The sequence below is a fragment of the Micromys minutus genome, assembly GCF_963924665.1.
Source record: "Micromys minutus genome assembly, chromosome: X".
In the NCBI taxonomy this organism is placed as follows: Eukaryota; Metazoa; Chordata; class Mammalia; order Rodentia; family Muridae; genus Micromys; species Micromys minutus.
In genome coordinates this window covers 101102223-101119805 of record NC_137970.1, presented here as the reverse complement: position 1 = coordinate 101119805, position 17583 = coordinate 101102223, and the positions used below count along the sequence as shown (strand labels likewise).

Genomic DNA, 17583 nt, shown 5'->3' with positions numbered 1-17583 from the left:
GGTGGCCCCTGTTTTTGTAGTCTGTAGGTTGGGGCGATGGATACCCTGCCATGCCAGGTCAGTTTGTCATGCTGTACCTCTAGTTCTTATTCCTGTCTTTTCCTGAAGTGCAAGGACGCACACCAACCCTCAGAGAGCACTTTCCAGTTATCAAAGCCTGTCACAGACAGTGCCTCCTTTGTCCCCCCAAGCATCCCTGTGAGACAGAACGGACAGGGAGCATCAAATCCATTTTTAAAGATGAGCAAATAGACGTGAGTGCCCTGCCTAAGATGCAACAAGGATTCATGGGGAGGAAGAGATGGGAAAAGACAAGCATCCATCCTTTGCTGGTACCATTTGGGAATTCCTACTTGAAAGCTAGACTAAACAGTAAAAGTTATAACTAACCAAACCAGCCCAACATGGTCATTTGATTTTCTGTTGTCAATGGCAGATACCTATCACAGGTACATGCTGGACCTTCAATTCACTTCCTTCAAATGTAAATCAAACACTATGTCGTTCTTTAGCGGTACATTGTACAATCTGACACCAACACAAGTGCTGTGAACCTCAGAAGCAAATGAACTGGTAATTTTGAAAAGGGTTCAAAGAATGCTTGCCTGGCTAATTGCTAAGTACCCAATTCATCCACTGCTAGGCTTCCTTCAGAAGCAAAGAAACAGGACAGGGTGGAGAAAGCAGCTAACTTGGACCCTCAAGAAACCTTGGTCTGGATAACAAAATCCTGGTTTCAACAAGTTATATTCGACCTCAGTTGTCTCAGAAAGCTCCACAACTGGTTTCTGGTGAGTTAAGCGCAGACATAAGCTTCTTGATTAGATGTTAACTGTTCAAGCTAATAAATAGCCTGCCTTTTTTTTTTTTTTTAACTCAAAGGAGATACAAGGATTGTTAGGGGAAAGAAATCAGGGGTCAACCCCTATAGTTAACTATAACTTTAGTTTGACTGTTCAAATCTGTCTCAACGCTTCTAGAACAAGTTTAGAATACTTTTGTACAGATCAGTGGACCCCTCCACCTCTACTTGTTCCCTTTGCCCTACCTGAGAAAATTAATGCTACAGGGTCTCGGTAGAAAGTCCACCTCTCTAGCCCATGACCCTCAGAATGGTCCCTTTGGTGGCCACATACATACCCTTGCCTCTTCTGAGACGTTTGCCATGTGCTTGGTCTTGCACTTTCGTTTTCCTGATGGCTTTTCTGAATTTTCAAGGCAGGCTGGCTCCTCCAGGTTATTAGGAAGGAAACCGTTTGGTGAGTCCGAGATCCCCTGGGCTTTACTGGACAAGAGAAGGTTCCTGTTCCTGAGGCAGTGCTCTGAACTTTGAGAGGAAGTCTTCTGCTTACGGGCCTTTGAATCTGAACAAGAAACAGGAAAGAATGACTGTAAGAGAAATGGAACACTGTCCTTTAGTGCTTCACCATACAAATCCCTCTTCCAGCTTCGAGAGACGCTCCCCAGCCCTGCCAGCAGGGGGCAGCCCATACAACTGGTCCCCAAAAGGTGGGTCATTTTTAAAGGATCTCCCCATAGCTCAGAGCAAACCAGAATCTCTTTTCAGCCTTTCTCCACCCCACCCCCAAATCAAAAGCAACTTAGAAGTTTTGCTGAAGTATCAGACACAGCGGCGTTCAAGTACAAAGTGGAGGGCTAACTTTATGAGCTCAGTTCTACCCATCTCCAACTGCCTGTTAGTCACTGTCTGCAGATACCAAGGTCAATACAACAGAACCTCCCCAGTTTAGTATGGGCCTACTGGTGTGTAATAACAGAAAGATAACTGCCTTCCCTGATTAGAAATCATGTCATTGGTGTCACATGGCAACAACATGTGTCTAGAATTGTAATTTCAAAAAGATCTACTGCAAATTCCACTAACAAGAGCCTCACTCCGTAGGGTCTACCCTAAACCTCTTGTGTAGGTGAGATAAACTATTCACGTGTATCTATTGGCAATGGAGACACATGGCTTGTATGTGTGGCTATATGGTGTCAGTTCCTTCCCTCCACCTTGTATTGAGGGAGGGTCTCCTTTATTTGTTGCTGTGCTGCATAACAAGTCAGCCTTGAACTTGACATGCAGCCAATGGCTTTGACTTTCTGATTCTTCTGCCTCCACCTGCCAGGTGTTAGGATTACAGATATATTCCACTCTAGCTAGTTTACACAGTACTGGGAATCAAACCCAAGACTATGCACTGTACACAAGCATCCTAATCAGCTAAAAGCTGCATTCTTATCCCGGGCTTACCATTAACTATGTAATGGGATAGAAGCAATCTATAATCGCTTTGAACCTTGGTTTCCATATTATAAATGGAGAGAATATTATTCAAGACCCAAAAATAGTAACAGAATTAATTGAGGTTATACAAGCCAAATCTTCTATAAAGTGTTATAAAGATTAAGGCATCAATATTATATGACTTCAGTACAAGCTCCATGGGTAGGGGTTGGTCACGAGACCGAACACCAAGCCTAACACACATGGATCAATAAGGCTATGAAATAAGCAACTGCAACCTCAGCTTCTACCATTGTGAAATGAAGAGAATGGAATCCCAGAGTTCACAACTCACTCCCACCCCAAACTCTACATGGACTCTCATCTGTAAAAGTGCCAGAGGCAGACACAGATGCAGGAGGCCCCATTCAAGACTAGACAATTGGCTGGGGCGGGAGGTGGTGCGAGCCCTGAATCTCAGCACTCAGGAGCCAAAAGCCGATGGATCTCTGTGAGCTGGAGGGCAGCCTGGTCTATGTAGTGGGTTCCAGGACTACACGGACTATGCAGAGAGAACGTGTCTCAAGACAATAATAATAACGACAAAAAGGAATTGGAGAACTGGCTGTAGCTTATGGATTTAAGAAAGAAGCCCTATCTATCTACCATACTATCCTTTTCTCCCACCTAGCGTATTAGTGGGAACTTACAATATGGCCAAGGAATGCTGAGCTGCATGCATAGGCATAGTCTCTCACACTTCCAGGAAGAACACTGAAACTCAGGTTTCCACCCCCACCCCACCCCCCGGTTTTTAATTTTTTAAAATGTTTTCCCTCTCTACAAAAACACAAAACATAAACATGAAAAACAAAACAATTCAGCAAGACCAAAAAAAAAGATATAAAAAGAAAACAAAAATGTGCCCCCCCCCAAAAAAAAACACATGGAGTATGTTTTGTATTAGCCAACTACTGTGTGCAGGCAGCCTGCTCTGGAGTGTGGTTGATATATCACCCAGTGACACCCATTAAACAAAACTGATTCTCACTTTCCCAGCAGGCATTCCCCCTCCCCTGCTTTTGTTCTGAGACAGGGTGTCTAGAGAACAGCCTGCCTCTGCATCCTGAATGCTGGGGATTCTGCACTGCTTTTTTGAACTTTATTTTTAGAGACAACAGTTTTTCTGTGTAGCCCTGACAGTCCTGGAACTCACTTTGTAGAACAGGCTGATCTTGAACTCACATCGGCTGAACTCAGATCAGCCTGCCTCTGCCTCCTAAGTGCTAGGATTAAAGGCGTGTGTTTGTTGTTTTATAGACATGGTCTCAGTATATTTAGTCCTGGATGACCTGAAACTCATTATGTAGACCAGGTTAGTCTAGAACTCATAAAGATTCACCTACTTCTACTTCTTGAGTGCTGTAATTAAAGGCATACACCCACCATGCACATTCTTAATCCAGGGTTTCTGCCCCAACAAGTTGGATTTAAAGAAGAAACAGAACTTTGCTTTGTGAAAACTGTGGGAAGCATGGGGAAACCACACTGCAGAGTTCAATGAAGAAGAAAATACACAGGCATCTGTTTTATGTACCCAAGGGCAGGGCCAACTCTGGGGTATATATTCAATGGCAGAAGAACCAGAGCTTTATGCTAGCTTATGAGAAAAGGGCTTTCTACCTCTTTCAAAGAATGAGAAGGAAGCTGGCCAAGCACAGGATGAAAGGAGAAGTCGTGAGAATTAGGCAGGAGTAGGGTGATCTACCTGGCTTGCCCATTTCCTACTTCTCTGACCCTGCCCTGAAAGCCAAATAATAAGTAGGTAAGGGAGACTAGAGCTTTCTGAGGAAGGACATGCTTGTTAAAAATTCCCCCACGGGCTAGAGCACTAGATGCCCTTCATGAGGATACAGGTTTGATTCCAAGCACTCACACCATAATTCACAACTATCTGTAACTGATGCCCTATTCTAGCCTTTAGACACAGACATACATACAGGAAAAGCACCCATAAACATAAAAAAATCAAGAAAAGTATATTTTAGAAATAATTTTCTGCATGAAAAGATTTGCCCACACCAGTGGCTTTGATACAAAACTCCCAGACATACTCAGAGGAGAAATGACCTACTTCTCAATAGTTTGGGTCGCCCCCAAACAAGCAAGATACCTCAATCACTGGTATTCTGTATGCTACTGCAAATGTCTTAGCAAAGGCTAGCTAAGCCCCTATCATGCAAGCTGGGCCACTTCTATCTCAGTGGTATGCAAACGGAACCAAGCAACTCCAAAGAGATCCACTGATTGAGAGAGCTGATAAACCAAACTGGGGGTAGTCAGTGTCCTGTACCTTTAATGCTAGTACTTGGGAGGCAGAGGCAGGTGGATCACTGTCAGTTTGAGGCCAGCCTAGTTATTTTCAGAACAGCCGGAGATGTATAGGAGATGTATAATAGAGAGACCCTGTCTCAAAGGAAAGAAAGAAAAAAATTAAAGAAAAAAGGAGAAAGAAGGAAAGGAAAATAAATGAAAAAAGAGAGAGCACTGATAGCTCTAGGAGAAGCTCCCAAGCTAGGAAAGCAGCCTTTGTTAGAGAGGACTGGGTAATACAAAAGCTTCTCAGCATCCTAACAAGAGGCAGAGGCCAATGGTTTGACAATTCATTCATGACCAATCCATTACAGTTCCCGCAAAAGAAGGGGAAAATTGCCCCACTTGTTCAGACAGTTGATGAAAATGAGCTCAATTACTCTGGAGCGAAGGGATAGGTACCATACACATCTCCTCTTCAGCAGAGTCAGAAATGAGGTTAAGCCTTCTTTGCATTATACTATACCCAGGATCTACTGCCCACTGAATGTGAGCTTGTTTTGTTTTAGGTAATAAGGGGACTATACATATTTATCAGCCGCTCAAAATGAATACACTGTAAGAGACAATCGATTGTTGTTTCAAGGGGAGAGGTCAGAGAATACGATGAGACAAATAAATGTGTTGCTATGGAATCCAGAGATGGGCTTTTTTGCTCAATTAGAAGCCCACTATGGGAACAGTCCTGAACTGCACTTAATGACGTTATGAGCAAGGCTTTTGTGAGGATCTATCCGTCTATGGTGATATTTAAAGCATTTAACATGGCCACAGAATGCTTTCTTTTTGAACTGCCTGTTTCCACAGCTCAGAACCACCTATGTCACCTAAAACTTCGACTCTAAAAAACCCCCTTTATGGCTTTACCTGAGGAAGCAGAGTTTTACATATTTCAAGGTTTTCCGCTGCCTTTAGAATTACTACATTGCATTTTAGTGAGCAGAGGCATATGCCCTCCCTGCTTGTTTTGAGACAGGGTCTCACTATGTAACTAACCCAGGCTGTCCTAAACTCGCTGTCCTTTTACCTCAACCTCCTGACAGCTTGGGCAACAGACTTAAGCACCTGGGCCGTCTTGCTTTTAAACCGAATATTACAAAAGAGACAACCAATATTCTCCAAAGACATGACTCTGTCAAGCCAATCAGAACTCCCCTAGTATAACACTGGCCCAAGCCAAGAATATCACAATAGTTTGGACCACAGGTTTAGATGTCTATTTTTAAAAGGCTAGTTTGTGGGCTAGTTTGAATTCATTCATTCTAGATTCATAGGCTGAAGACTATAGCACCAGGTTCCTGTCAGTCCTAACCCTAAGTCCTAAAGCTGGTGAAGAAGGGGCCTGAATGGCACCATGCAGGGAGATTCCCAGCTGACGGCTCAAAAGGAATAGCAGCCTAGAGCCAGCCTTACCTGCTCTCCCTTTCCGCCTCTGCTCCTCTTGTTCAGTCAGGTACTCCCCAGTCTGGTATTTTCGGTTCTTCTGCCGTCTCCGTTTCTTTCTCTTCACAAGGCCCTCTTCCTCATCATCTTCCTCCTCTTCATTAGTGTCCCACATTTGCCGGGCAGCCTCTGTCCTCCAGGGCATCTCTCGGGCTCTCCACAGATGCCTGCGGCCTTGGCTCAGCAGGGTCTTGTCCTGGGCATGATGGCTGCGGTACTGGGTATCCCTTTGGGTCTTCCTGACTTTTCTCCTCTTGGCTGGAGTGGGAGCCACCTCCTCCTCTTCCTCTGTAGGGAAGACCTCCTGGCTTCCCATGTCACTGTCTGCCATACCAGCAAAGGAGCTACAGATGCTTCCTATGGATGAAATATACAGAAGACATTCAGGTTCTTCTTCAAGAGATTAATTATGGTACTGACATAACATCCCTGGAGTTAGAAATCTGTAGAATTGAGTTCAAGATCAGGCTCTGTCCATTATTAGGGGTACACTTATCTTGAAGGACTGACTGTTCTGGAGGCTCAAATAAAATCTTTCACTCTTAAGTACTTACTTTATAGGGTCCAAACTACCATATGTAACCATCAAGTACTAAGAACTGTCCTTGCTCATCCATGGTGCAGTGTTAACTTGAATTCAACTCACAAACTGTCACTTAGTGTTGATCAGGAGCCAAGCACTGCATAAAGGGCAGGAGAGAGCTACAGTTCTCTGCTCTTTGGTAAGTGGGATCTGAGCAAGTGAGTAAGGAAGCCTGTTTATGACAACTTATGCCCTAATAACTCTGTGGTCCCACCAATATGGCCAACAGAGCTACCTTAGCCAAGCAGAATTATCACACCAAAAAAAGTGTCTCTCTGACAGAGAGGAGAGGTAAGAAGTCCCTTTCCTACGCCCCAGTCTGATTTAAGCATGTCCCAATGGAGCACAGCAGGCCCTCTTCCATTAAACTAATCCCACCTCCTACAGTGTTACGGAAACTCAAGGGTGGGGTCCTCTCTCTAGTCTGTCTGCCCATCCACAGCAGCTGTTCCGTGCTGCTGGACAAGTATAAGCCTGATCACCCCAGGACAAACAGCATCTTTTCTATCCTCTTGGGTCACCTTGCCAAGAAGCTATTTTCTCTCTCCCCACTTACACTCAACTCTGCCAACAATAAAAGCACAATCCTAAATTGGCCTGGCTTTACACTATAGGAGATCTCACACCTTCCTTAGAAGCAACACTACCATATTTCTCCTAAAAGCCCAGATGTTAAACTCAGCAATTCCTAGACCCTAGTAAGGTCAGAAGGAAAAAAAATGGTTGGAGGGAGGAAAAACGCCCCAAATCAAAGTTTCCAGTAAGTCAAGTGCTTAAAAACAGCAACTATCCCACTAAACTTTCCATTATATGGACCAGGCAGGGAACAGAGTGTTCTAGTTCATCTAATATTCTGGTTAATACAGAGTCACCATAGAGATCACACAGAAATCACCAATTTCCAAAGAATCAAATACAGCACAATGTGTTTAACACAAAAATGGGACTGGCTATAATGTAATCACTCTTTGATGATTCAGAGGACACTTCAGGACTTTGTGAGGCCTCCAGGCCATCATTATAAGCCCCAATTACCATAGAGCTTGCCATGTGTTGAGGTGCCAGTTAACAGGACGTTAGATCACTGACTTTTTATTGGACTATGCGTCTCTACTCCTTCCAATTTGCGTGGGAATCTGGGTGAATGCATGTAACCATGTCTGTCTTGTGTACCAACAGAGAGCCAGCAGAGAAGAGCACAAACTGGTAACAACTATCTTCTTTAGACCCAAGCCAATACAAGTTCTGTGGCACACAAGTAATTGTGCCAGCCCATACTATTCAATGACCCAATTTTGATAATGCCTGTTGCATAGGGTGATGAGATTAAAGCCTAAACATTGAATGTCTGAGTACTTCAGATGGGCCTCAATGATCATGAGATGCAAAACTTTAGAGCACAAATTTCCTGAGTGCCAGGGGCCTGTCTTCTTTCCATCGATGGCTCTTAACAAGAGATGATGTTAAATCTCTAATCTAACAGAGCTAAACAAACTGTCCTAAAATCCTTCTGCCCCGACCCAGGACTCTGTTGTCCCTGCACAATGCCCATCATTTTAGCACAGGGAAACAAAATATCTACTTACAGCAATGGCAAAATCATTCAAACCACATGGCTACCTTTTCAAAGATACCAAAGCAAGGTCATAACCTTACTTAGTCTTACTCACCAGACTGACTGCGTGTCCGAGTGCTCAGAACCACAGGGATGAAGTCACGGAAACTGCTCTTTGCTTTCTTTTCCAAGGAACCTGAAGTGATGTGTGGTTTAGGGGCAGAAGACAGAAATATCACAATTAGAAATCTATAAACCAGAAAGCCCACATGGGATGCTCAAATGAGAAAACCAAAAGGTTTGTATCGAGCCTGCAGTTACCCTGGCTTAACCCAACTGACTCTCCTTATGGTCTTATCACTACCCAGCTCTTTTTGGGAATGGTGATTTTTAAAACTGAGGGCTGGGTCATTTTTGCTGAAACCAATAAAAGCAATGCACAGAATCAATTTAATAGCCTGCTCCAAAGTATAATCTCTGCCTACATAATGCAAAGGTTGTTGTGAGCTCATTAAGTTCTAAAGACGAGCAACCTCGATGGACCTTAACAAGGTAAGGATGGAAGTGGTGGACAAATAGAAACAGCCATAAAAGAGCAAAATAGTAGAAGTATGTCATATCCAATGAGCAAGATCATGAACATGGACTACTGTAGCCAGGAATGCCTGGATTATCTCCCATGATGGCACTGAGGGACCATCTACAGTGGAGTATACAGATCAAGTATACCCTATACCCAACCCAAACATTCTGGGCATCTGTAACTGATAAAAAGGGGTTGAGACATTACTTAACCTTCCTACCTACCTAGCTAGCTAGTCAGCTATTTGTTTCTGGTTTTAGAACGTGAGTTTTCCAACTTACCAAAAGGTAGAGAAAGCAGTGTAATAAATCCCAATTCTGCTGTTTTTTAATAAATATTCCTACAGCTCCTTCTTCTTTGAGCCTAGATCCCATGTCATGAAAATGGGTTGCAAATTTGCAAATCACTTTGTTCCATGGCAAGACTACAGAATGTGTGGTACTCTAATTCATGAGACCAGAACACATCCACCCTCCCTGGCTGTTAACTCTATCTCTATTCCACAGCAGAGAAGGATCCATTTTCCATTCAGTCTTTCATCTGCTCTCTCCCCACCACAATTCCACTGATCCCTCTGGAGTTCAGGCTGGAAGGTCGTGCATGGCCTTTGGGACCTACCTTCCTCATGACCATCTGCTCGTTTTCCTGGAGGCTGGGACTCTGGCTTTGTTGGCTTCCGGTGCTTGTGCTTTCCCCTGACTCCATTGTGCTCTTTTCCTGAATCTAAAGCCCCTCTGGGGCTTCTCTTGGTGGGTTCCTGGGGGTCTCCAGGCAGCTTCCGGCACTATGTAAAGGTAATACAAGTCAGGTCTGAGGTCAGGTTTGCTTCTTTTTTAAAAAAAATATTTATTTATTCTATATGAATACACTGTCGCTGTCTTCAGACACACCAGAAGAGAGCATCACATCCCATTACAAATGGTTATGAGCCACCATGTGGTTGCTGGGAATTGAACTCAGGACCTCTGGAAGTGCAGTCAGTGCTCTTAACCACTGAAACACCTCTCCAGTCCCAGTTTTGCTTCTTAAGAATGTTCTCCATTCTCAGGAAAGGTCACATGCCTGTCACTTACACATGGACATAAACTACCAGAGTTAGGACTGGGAGTGTATCTGTCACAGTATTATAGGACATGGTGGGCTACAAAGGCTCTCTTGGACTTAGTCAAGTGCCCTTGCTGGCTCCTTCAGTGATCTGTATCAGAGGTCTACAGAATCTGTATTCATGGCCCCTTGGCAAACATCCAGTGCTTTTTTTTCTTTAAAGGTTCAAATTTGGGCCCTATACTCTGCATACCCAAACACAAGCAGAAATAGGCATTAAACAAAAATTCCTTTTCTAAGAGTTAGGTAACTACATGGCTCAAAGAACTTCATTGTGGATGGCATTGCTATCAATTCATAATAATTCTGAGAACAGGAAAGTCAAGACAAACTTTTTTCATGTGTCAGTTAATACCAGGAAATGGACTCGATTACAGCAACAGGAAGTGTGATTCCCACCTCCCTATGAACACAGTAGACAGGGACAGGTCTGGTACACCATTCACAGTGAAACTGGGTATATATTTAAGGATGCTTTACTCTCTGTGTCACTCTCAACTCTATCATTTGCTTTTTCCTAACAACTACCTCACTGAACAGAAGAAGAAACTGAGATTTCAGATAAGAGGTCAACTGACTTTTCCTGGGCCACACACAGCCTAGCGTACACACTAACTGAAGGGATGTCCTTATCAGACTACACTGAAAGGGAGTTCATTTACATTTGTTGTAAGAAAGATGGAGCTGGAACTGAGCCCCGGTGCTCCTGGTCCCCATATCTGGGCTTCTTCTCATCAGCTTTCAGTGACCTCCTTCCCTATTTGTTGCCTCTTTCCACTGTTCCTGTCCAGTCCCGTTCCCACATATGAGTGGATTGTCGTCTTACATACACATTATGGGAACTGTGCCTCAAAGCGACAGATTTTCACAAGCTTTAAGGTTTCTCCATGTCACTACACAAGAAATGGCAATGTAGGTGTTTCTAGTACTGTGAACCTGGGGTATGTGAATTTAGGTTTCAAGAAGACAGAGTTAAACATACTCGCAGTCAGTTAGGCATGGTGGTGCAGGCATCTAAACCCAACACTCAGGAGGCAGAGGCAGAGGCAGAAAGATCGCTGTGAGGTCTAGACCAACCTGGTCTACCGAGCGAGTTCTAGGAGCCCTGTCACAAAATACCAACAAACTACTTGAAGTTTCAATTTATTGATTTGGCTTCAATTTATTGATTTGTCTGCATTGACAAGCTCATTGACAACCTCCTAGTACAGCATACCTATGGTTGTATCTGTGTTCCCTTTTGTTTTCTAGACAGAATTAACTGAGGATGGAAGAAGACCTGCCCTAAAGGCACAGGGCATCATACTGTAGGCTGAAGGCGCAGGTGGAAATCAGAGAATTATGGGCAGGGGAGGTAGTTCAGTAGGTCATATACTTGCTGCAAGACCATGAAGATCTAAGATTCATCACCAGAAAAACAGTCAAGTGTGGTAGTACAGGCTTTTGATAGCAGCACTGGGGTGGCAGACCTAGGTGGACTCCTCTAGTATAACAAATGAGCTCCTGGTTCCAGAGAAAGACTCTGTGTCACAACACAAAGTGGACAGCTGATGAGGAATCACACCCAAGACTGACCTCTGACCCGTACAGGTACCTGGAGATGTGAACACCCATGCACATGAGCACAGCCAAACACAAAATAGAAAAATGAGAGCCCAGGACTGCAGACATACATTCATATTCTCATTCATATTCATTCTGTTTCCCTCCCTCCTTCCTTTCTTTTGGTTGCCATGAGGTGCTGTTCTGTTCCACTATACTCTTCCCACTATGACACAGTGACACCTCTGTATCCATAAGCCAAAGCAAACCATTCCTCTCTCGTTTTCTCAGCTACTTAGTCACTGGGATGAAAGACTAACACATGGGTTTTTTTTCCTCCCATAATCACATCCATTTCACCTTCCAGAATGGTTATCAATCTCTAGTTCCAGCGAAACAGGACGGCAACCATCTTACTGATGGGATAGTTAAAGGGGAAAACCCCACTTCTCCAGGCACAGGGAGCACTCACTGCGCCATCAGATCCCTACCCTCTGTTCACTCAGCAGAGGACTAAGCTCAATGAAAAGCAAATTACTGGCAGTTCCTATGAACCAAGGGATTAGAAAACAAAGAACTTGCAAGAAAAGAGGAACACAGAGATGACTGCTTAAAACCTGAACTTCAGGTACAGCCAAAGAAAAACTATTTTAAGACAGGGGAAATCGAGCTAAATGCACATCAGTTTAAACATGTCAGGCATATTTCTAAATATTGTTTTTAGCTATCTCCTCCCCCCCCCCCAAGTATAGACCATTAACTTTTACTTCCTAAGGCAAACAACAACAACAATAAAAGTAAAACAGACCATCAAGAAGAGATTTCTGTTTGTATCTCCTGCCAGGGCAGCAGTGACAGTTAAAAATATATGACACACTCCAACTACACGAGAAACTAGCTATCGAATACCTGAAGGGCTATGCCTACTTGTCATTAAGTCAACACGACAAGACATAAGCTCCATGAGGGCAGGGGCCATTCTGTTTGTGATACTAAAAACAAGAGCAGCCACTAACACCAACCGAGCACTTAATTATGTGCTATTTTAAGCACTTGTATGCCATTTCATTAATTGTAACAGCTTTACTGAGCTCTGCTGTAACAATTCACTAACTTACACGTACAATGCAATTGTTTTCAGTATAAACACAGAATTGTCTAACTATCACCATTTGCCTGGTACAGAAACTTTTTCATCACCCTGATTGGAAGCTCTCCAGCCCTCCACATCCCTAGGCAACCACCAGGCTATTTCTTACTTCTATCGACTTGCCTGTTCTGGATATTTCATATCAACATCTCATTTAATCTTGCCAACAACCCTCTAAGTATTATTATTTGTCTCATTGCAGAGGTGAAGGAACTGAGGGTAAGAGAGATTAATCAACTTCACAGAGCTATGAAGAAGTGAGGCCAAAATGACCCTATCGAAGTTTCCTTCCCTCCCTGGGTCCCAAACTGCCAAGGTCAGTGGTCTGTCATCTTTAAAAAAGCAGGAAGAATTGTTCCTTGGGGAAGAGCCTGTGATTAAGTGATTTCCTTCACCGATACCTTCTCAGACTTTCCAACTCTATCTAGGACAATGGCTTCCCTGGCCCCGAGATGAAATCATTTCCTACATCCTATGGAATGAGCTAGGCCCTTTCCAGGTGAAAATATCAGACAGAGCCTGAGTTAAAAATGGAAAGCCTCCCATTCAGCTCTGCTCATACAGCTGAGCTGCTCAAGAGCACTATATGGGAGGAGGTGGGACCAAGTCTACTAGAGACCCAAAGAGACCATTAGGAATTCTCGGCCATACAATGGCACTCACCTTGGACCCCAAGGAGCTCCGGACCATTGGTTTATCATGTGGCTGTGGTGGCAGCTGCTGCTGTTGTTCTTCCTCAATGTCCTTTTCTTTGTTACACTTGACCTTCTTGGGTGGCAGAGAGTCTGTCTCTTCATCTGCTTGCCAATTGTTCTTGCAAGTAAAGACCCCAACACTTTCCCGTTTCACTCGAGCTTGTCCGGCTTTTGCCCGAGCTTCAGCCTGGCCTCTCTGGGGAACCGCTGGGAGATCGTCAGCCCGGAAGCAGTTGGCTAAATTGAAGACCACATCGCCATCTGCTTTCTCCATTTTCACCCGCCCCAGATCCACCTGACTTCCAAGCTGCGAAAGGTCTGTGCTGGGGCCCCTCTCACTGCTGGGAACCACATCTAAAATGAGTTCCTTAGAGTGGCTGTCATGAGGTAGCAAAGGCAGCTCAGGCATCTTGCACAAGTTCTGGGGGTTGGCCAGGACCAGCTCGTGGGACATATAGGTAGCCAGCACTTGGTTTTTAGGCTTTGTGTCTCCTGCCAGTTTCAGGCCACAGGCTGCCTGGGGGCCTTCCATCTTAGGAGTACTATCAGAGCAGAGGTGGCTCTCAGATTCCTCAGATCCCTGATTTACTCCAATGTCCCCACTGCCAGGCTGAACAGACAGCGCCAGGGTCCCCGTCTGAGGGCTGAGAGTCAAGAGGACAGGATTGACTTGTTCTTCATAAGGCTTGGCAGCAATTCGACAAGTTTTGTTCTTTGTGACAGCATCCTGCTCTGGAGCAAAGGGGCCCCCAGGCCGTGGCTGCCCCTCAGGAAGTCCATGAACAGCTTCACTGGAACCAAGAGATGACACACCAGAAAACTCAGAAACAATGCTGGTGGGTCTGATAGGCACTCCCTGACTGGGGGTTAGTTGCCCGGCACTAGAAATGCCAATAGAAAGCAGAGATGCTTGGTGGTATGGTGACCAGCCAACAGGCAGAACCTGGGTGCTAGTGGGCTTCCCATTGATGGAACACCGTGGGTACATATTTGTCAGCCCTGTAGGTTTCCATAAAGACAGTTCCTTGTTTTGGCACCCTGGTAGCCCTGGGGCAATGCGGGCAGGAGTATAACGGGATTTGACTGTACTTGGCTGTCCCTCAGCACCAGCCTGGCCGCCTTTCTTGCCACAAGTGGCACCAGTGCTCTTAGGCTCTCCTTGATCAATGATAGATATGGGCTCCTGCTTGGGGAGATGGCGAGGATCTCGGTTAAGGCCCAGGTTAGGGTCCTTGTTCAACAGCAGGGATGCAGGCACTGGGTTGGCCACTCCCACATATGTGCCAGGAATGGTGCTGATTAGAGCAGTTGAGTTTTTTACCCAGGTGCTGGGGTCTCCATTCCTCACCATCTCAGGAAAGATAACAAAAGGTGAAGAGGTGGAGCCTAGGCAGGAAGTAACATTGCTGCCGGCAGCCTGGGTTGTGCGCTGAGACCTAGACAGGACTGTGGAAAGGAGGGCCTTGCTGCTGGTGTGCACAGGGGTCAACACAGGCATGGGAGGGGTTTTACGCTGGTTCGGCAATGGAAGCTTCTGGCGGTTGGACTTGGAAGAGAGGTCAAGAGGCATCTCACTGCACTCGGGAGGAGAGGCCATCTCTCTCTCCAGCTGTGGAGGTGACTTGAGAGGAGAGAAGGTGACAGAAGTCCCTTCCGTTTGTTGATCGGTGCCACCTGGCATCTTGGAGGGGTGTAGTGGGACTGAGCTCCCACTGGGGGCTGGCAGCAAAGGCTGTGAAGTTGGAAGCACCTTGGCAGAAGCAGTGGTGAGGGAGGTATCTGCCAAAGGTCCAGGAACCCCATCGGGAGCAGGCTGGCTGTTAGTGCTGCTGGACGGGGAAGTACAGGAGAGCCTGTTCACCTCTAAAGAGACCAACTTGGAATCTGAAGCCAAAGGCCGGGCCACCGAAAATGCATATGGATAAGAGCGGAGCTCTGGAGAGGCCAACACACCTGGGAGACACCTGTCCTGCAGGTAAGATGGCAGGACCGGGAGTGTGAGCGTGGAAGAGACTCCCAGAGTGGTTGGTAATGTAGCCACACTGAGTGGCTGGCCGCAACTCGGAGGTGGGATGTATACCAGCGGCTGGTTGGGGGTCAGCACTGTCCCTGGTTGAAAAGACAGGGGGACTTTTTGCATAGCTGGTGCCTGAGCTGCAGGAAAGCACACTCGACTCAAACTGAAGGAGGCTGGAATGGGTGCCGAGGTGGGGATGGCAGCTGGTGTGGCAGCCGGCATGGGCGTGGGGGCTGGAGTAAAGATTGGGGCAGGGGTGGGCGCAGGCACCGGTGTAGGAGCAAAGGCGGGAATAAGGGTGGGGGTAGAGGGAGGGCCAGAGGATGGGGTCGGAGTGGGCATTGGTACAGATGGAGGGGCAGGAGCTGCTGGAGGGGTGGATGCTGGCATGGGAGCTAGAACGGGAGTTGGGACAGAAGCAAGGACCAAAGTGGGAGCAGAAGGAGGCACGGGAGCCTGGATCAAAGCCAAGGGAGATGCGGACACTGAGACTGTGAGAGGGGTGGGGGTAGGAGCCGGAGTCGATAAGGGCACAGGGACTGAATGGGGAGCAGATACTGGCACAGGCACCAAGACAGAGGCCGACACGGAGAGAGGGTTGGAATCAGAGATCAGAGTAGGCACCGAGGGTGCTGCTGGGGCTAGAGAGGGCACCGGTGCTAGGGGAGGGGACGGAGCTGAAGCCGATGTGGCAACCTGGACTGGAACTAGTCCTGAGTGGGGCACTGGGGCTGGGACAGAAAGGGGAACTTGAAATGGATCTGGAACCGAGGGGGTCCCAGAGGCTGACCCAGGGGCAGGAGGGCAGACAGGCGCCGGCAGCTGACTAAAGTTAGTGGTAACTAGAGGCAGGCTTCCCTCCACAGGAACTCCAGTTCCCAGAGTTGCCAAAATGAAAGTGTTCTTCTCCCCAACACTGTGCCGAGAGTCCAAAGGCTTTACCCCGGCTGGCGAGCAGTCAACCTGTTTGCTCATTTGGGTGCTTAGGGGAGTCCAGGAGCAGTTGGCCCTGCTGTGGCTGGCCTCAGTGCCGTCAGGACTGGGCAGCTTAAGCCCGTCTCCTGGGCTGCTCAGTGGTACCAGGATGCCCTCAGCTTCTGCTGTATTCCCAACATAGTCCATTTTTGGCTGAGGATCATCAGGCTGATCTTCTGACCTGTGCCCAAGTTTTTCTGTGGTACTGCCATCTGGGTTTGTCCCCCGGGCATTGCTGCCACTTCCAACTGCCGTGAGCTCCACCTGCAATGAAAGAATAGCATGCCCATCTTAGCAAAGTCCCTGAAACTGATGCAGGTACCCTGAGAAGTACCTGCTGGCCTTCTTAACTCAACCACCTGCAGAGTACAGGCCACATGCAGAGCAGTTTCTGTCTCACCTAGAACAACTTCTGTCTTCTTGCTCCCGTTCTCAAGCCAAACTAGGCGCATAGTCCAAGAAGTTCACCTTTTGATGTGACAACACATAGCTCCTTACCTTGGAAAAACTGCTGCTGACACAAAACTCCTGAGATCCAAAGTGCTGGCAGTCACCTGTCGTGGACTCCTCATCAGAAAGAGGTGCTCTTCTGGCCGGGAAGACACAAGCAGAAAAGGGACATAAGGCCCAGACTTAGACCACCGACACTTCTGCTAGAAGGTCCTGCATGCCTAGCTTCCCAAACCCTCCTGTCTTACTTCCTGTGGTGACTTCAGGAGATGGCAAAGTACTAGGAGGCTGAAGGAGCCTCATGCAGCTTTGCAAGTTCCTGAATAGGAGCCTTGCTGACCAGAATGTGGGGGCTCTGCTTATTCTGCCTTCTAGCGTTCTCACAAAATAGATGAACCCCACCTTAGCACCTTCTTTTCCCTGGAGCTTAACCACAAGTTGACCATTCAATCCAATATATACAAGGCATTGCCCAAAAGGAGAGAGATGGACCCATAAGCCTCAAAGGCACACAAATTAGTTTTATTTTAAATCCAATCTTGTTTCAAGTCTATACAAGAAGTGCCATTTAGGGCAAACCTCTTCCAAAGCAAATCACCACTCCTATTGTGCTTTCAAATCTGAATCATTTGCTCATCTATTGGGCAGGGCATGCCTGAAACCCCTACACGTTCACACTTAAAGCACATACAATGGCACTGATTTGAGGCCATCTGGTCCCTGACACCGAGAGGCTCTTTAAAAATACTACAGTTAGCTGAGCATGTGTCCTGTCTGTAATCTGAGCACTTGGGAAGTAGACACAGGAAGGTAAGGAATTCAGTCAGTTGGACCACAGGAGATCCTGTCTCAGCAACAACTCGGAAAACGCAATGGGCTGGCG

The 17583-nt window shown here is 46.3% G+C and overlaps 1 protein-coding gene across 1 annotated transcript in view; it reads right to left on the bottom strand.

Moving 5' to 3' along the window:
- Window positions 1–17583, bottom strand: part of BCORL1 (BCL6 corepressor like 1) — a 60207-nt gene that overhangs the window by 20461 nt on the left and 22163 nt on the right. Inside the window, exons 3-8 of the mRNA XM_080910354.1 lie at window positions 16749–16839; window positions 13227–16514; window positions 9386–9551; window positions 8300–8380; window positions 6017–6403; window positions 1141–1364 (exon numbers count right to left, since the gene is read on the bottom strand). Of these exons, the coding sequence (XP_080766480.1) occupies window positions 1141–1364; window positions 6017–6403; window positions 8300–8380; window positions 9386–9551; window positions 13227–16514; window positions 16749–16839 (4237 nt within the window). The remainder of the gene's footprint in view (window positions 1–1140; window positions 1365–6016; window positions 6404–8299; window positions 8381–9385; window positions 9552–13226; window positions 16515–16748; window positions 16840–17583) is intronic.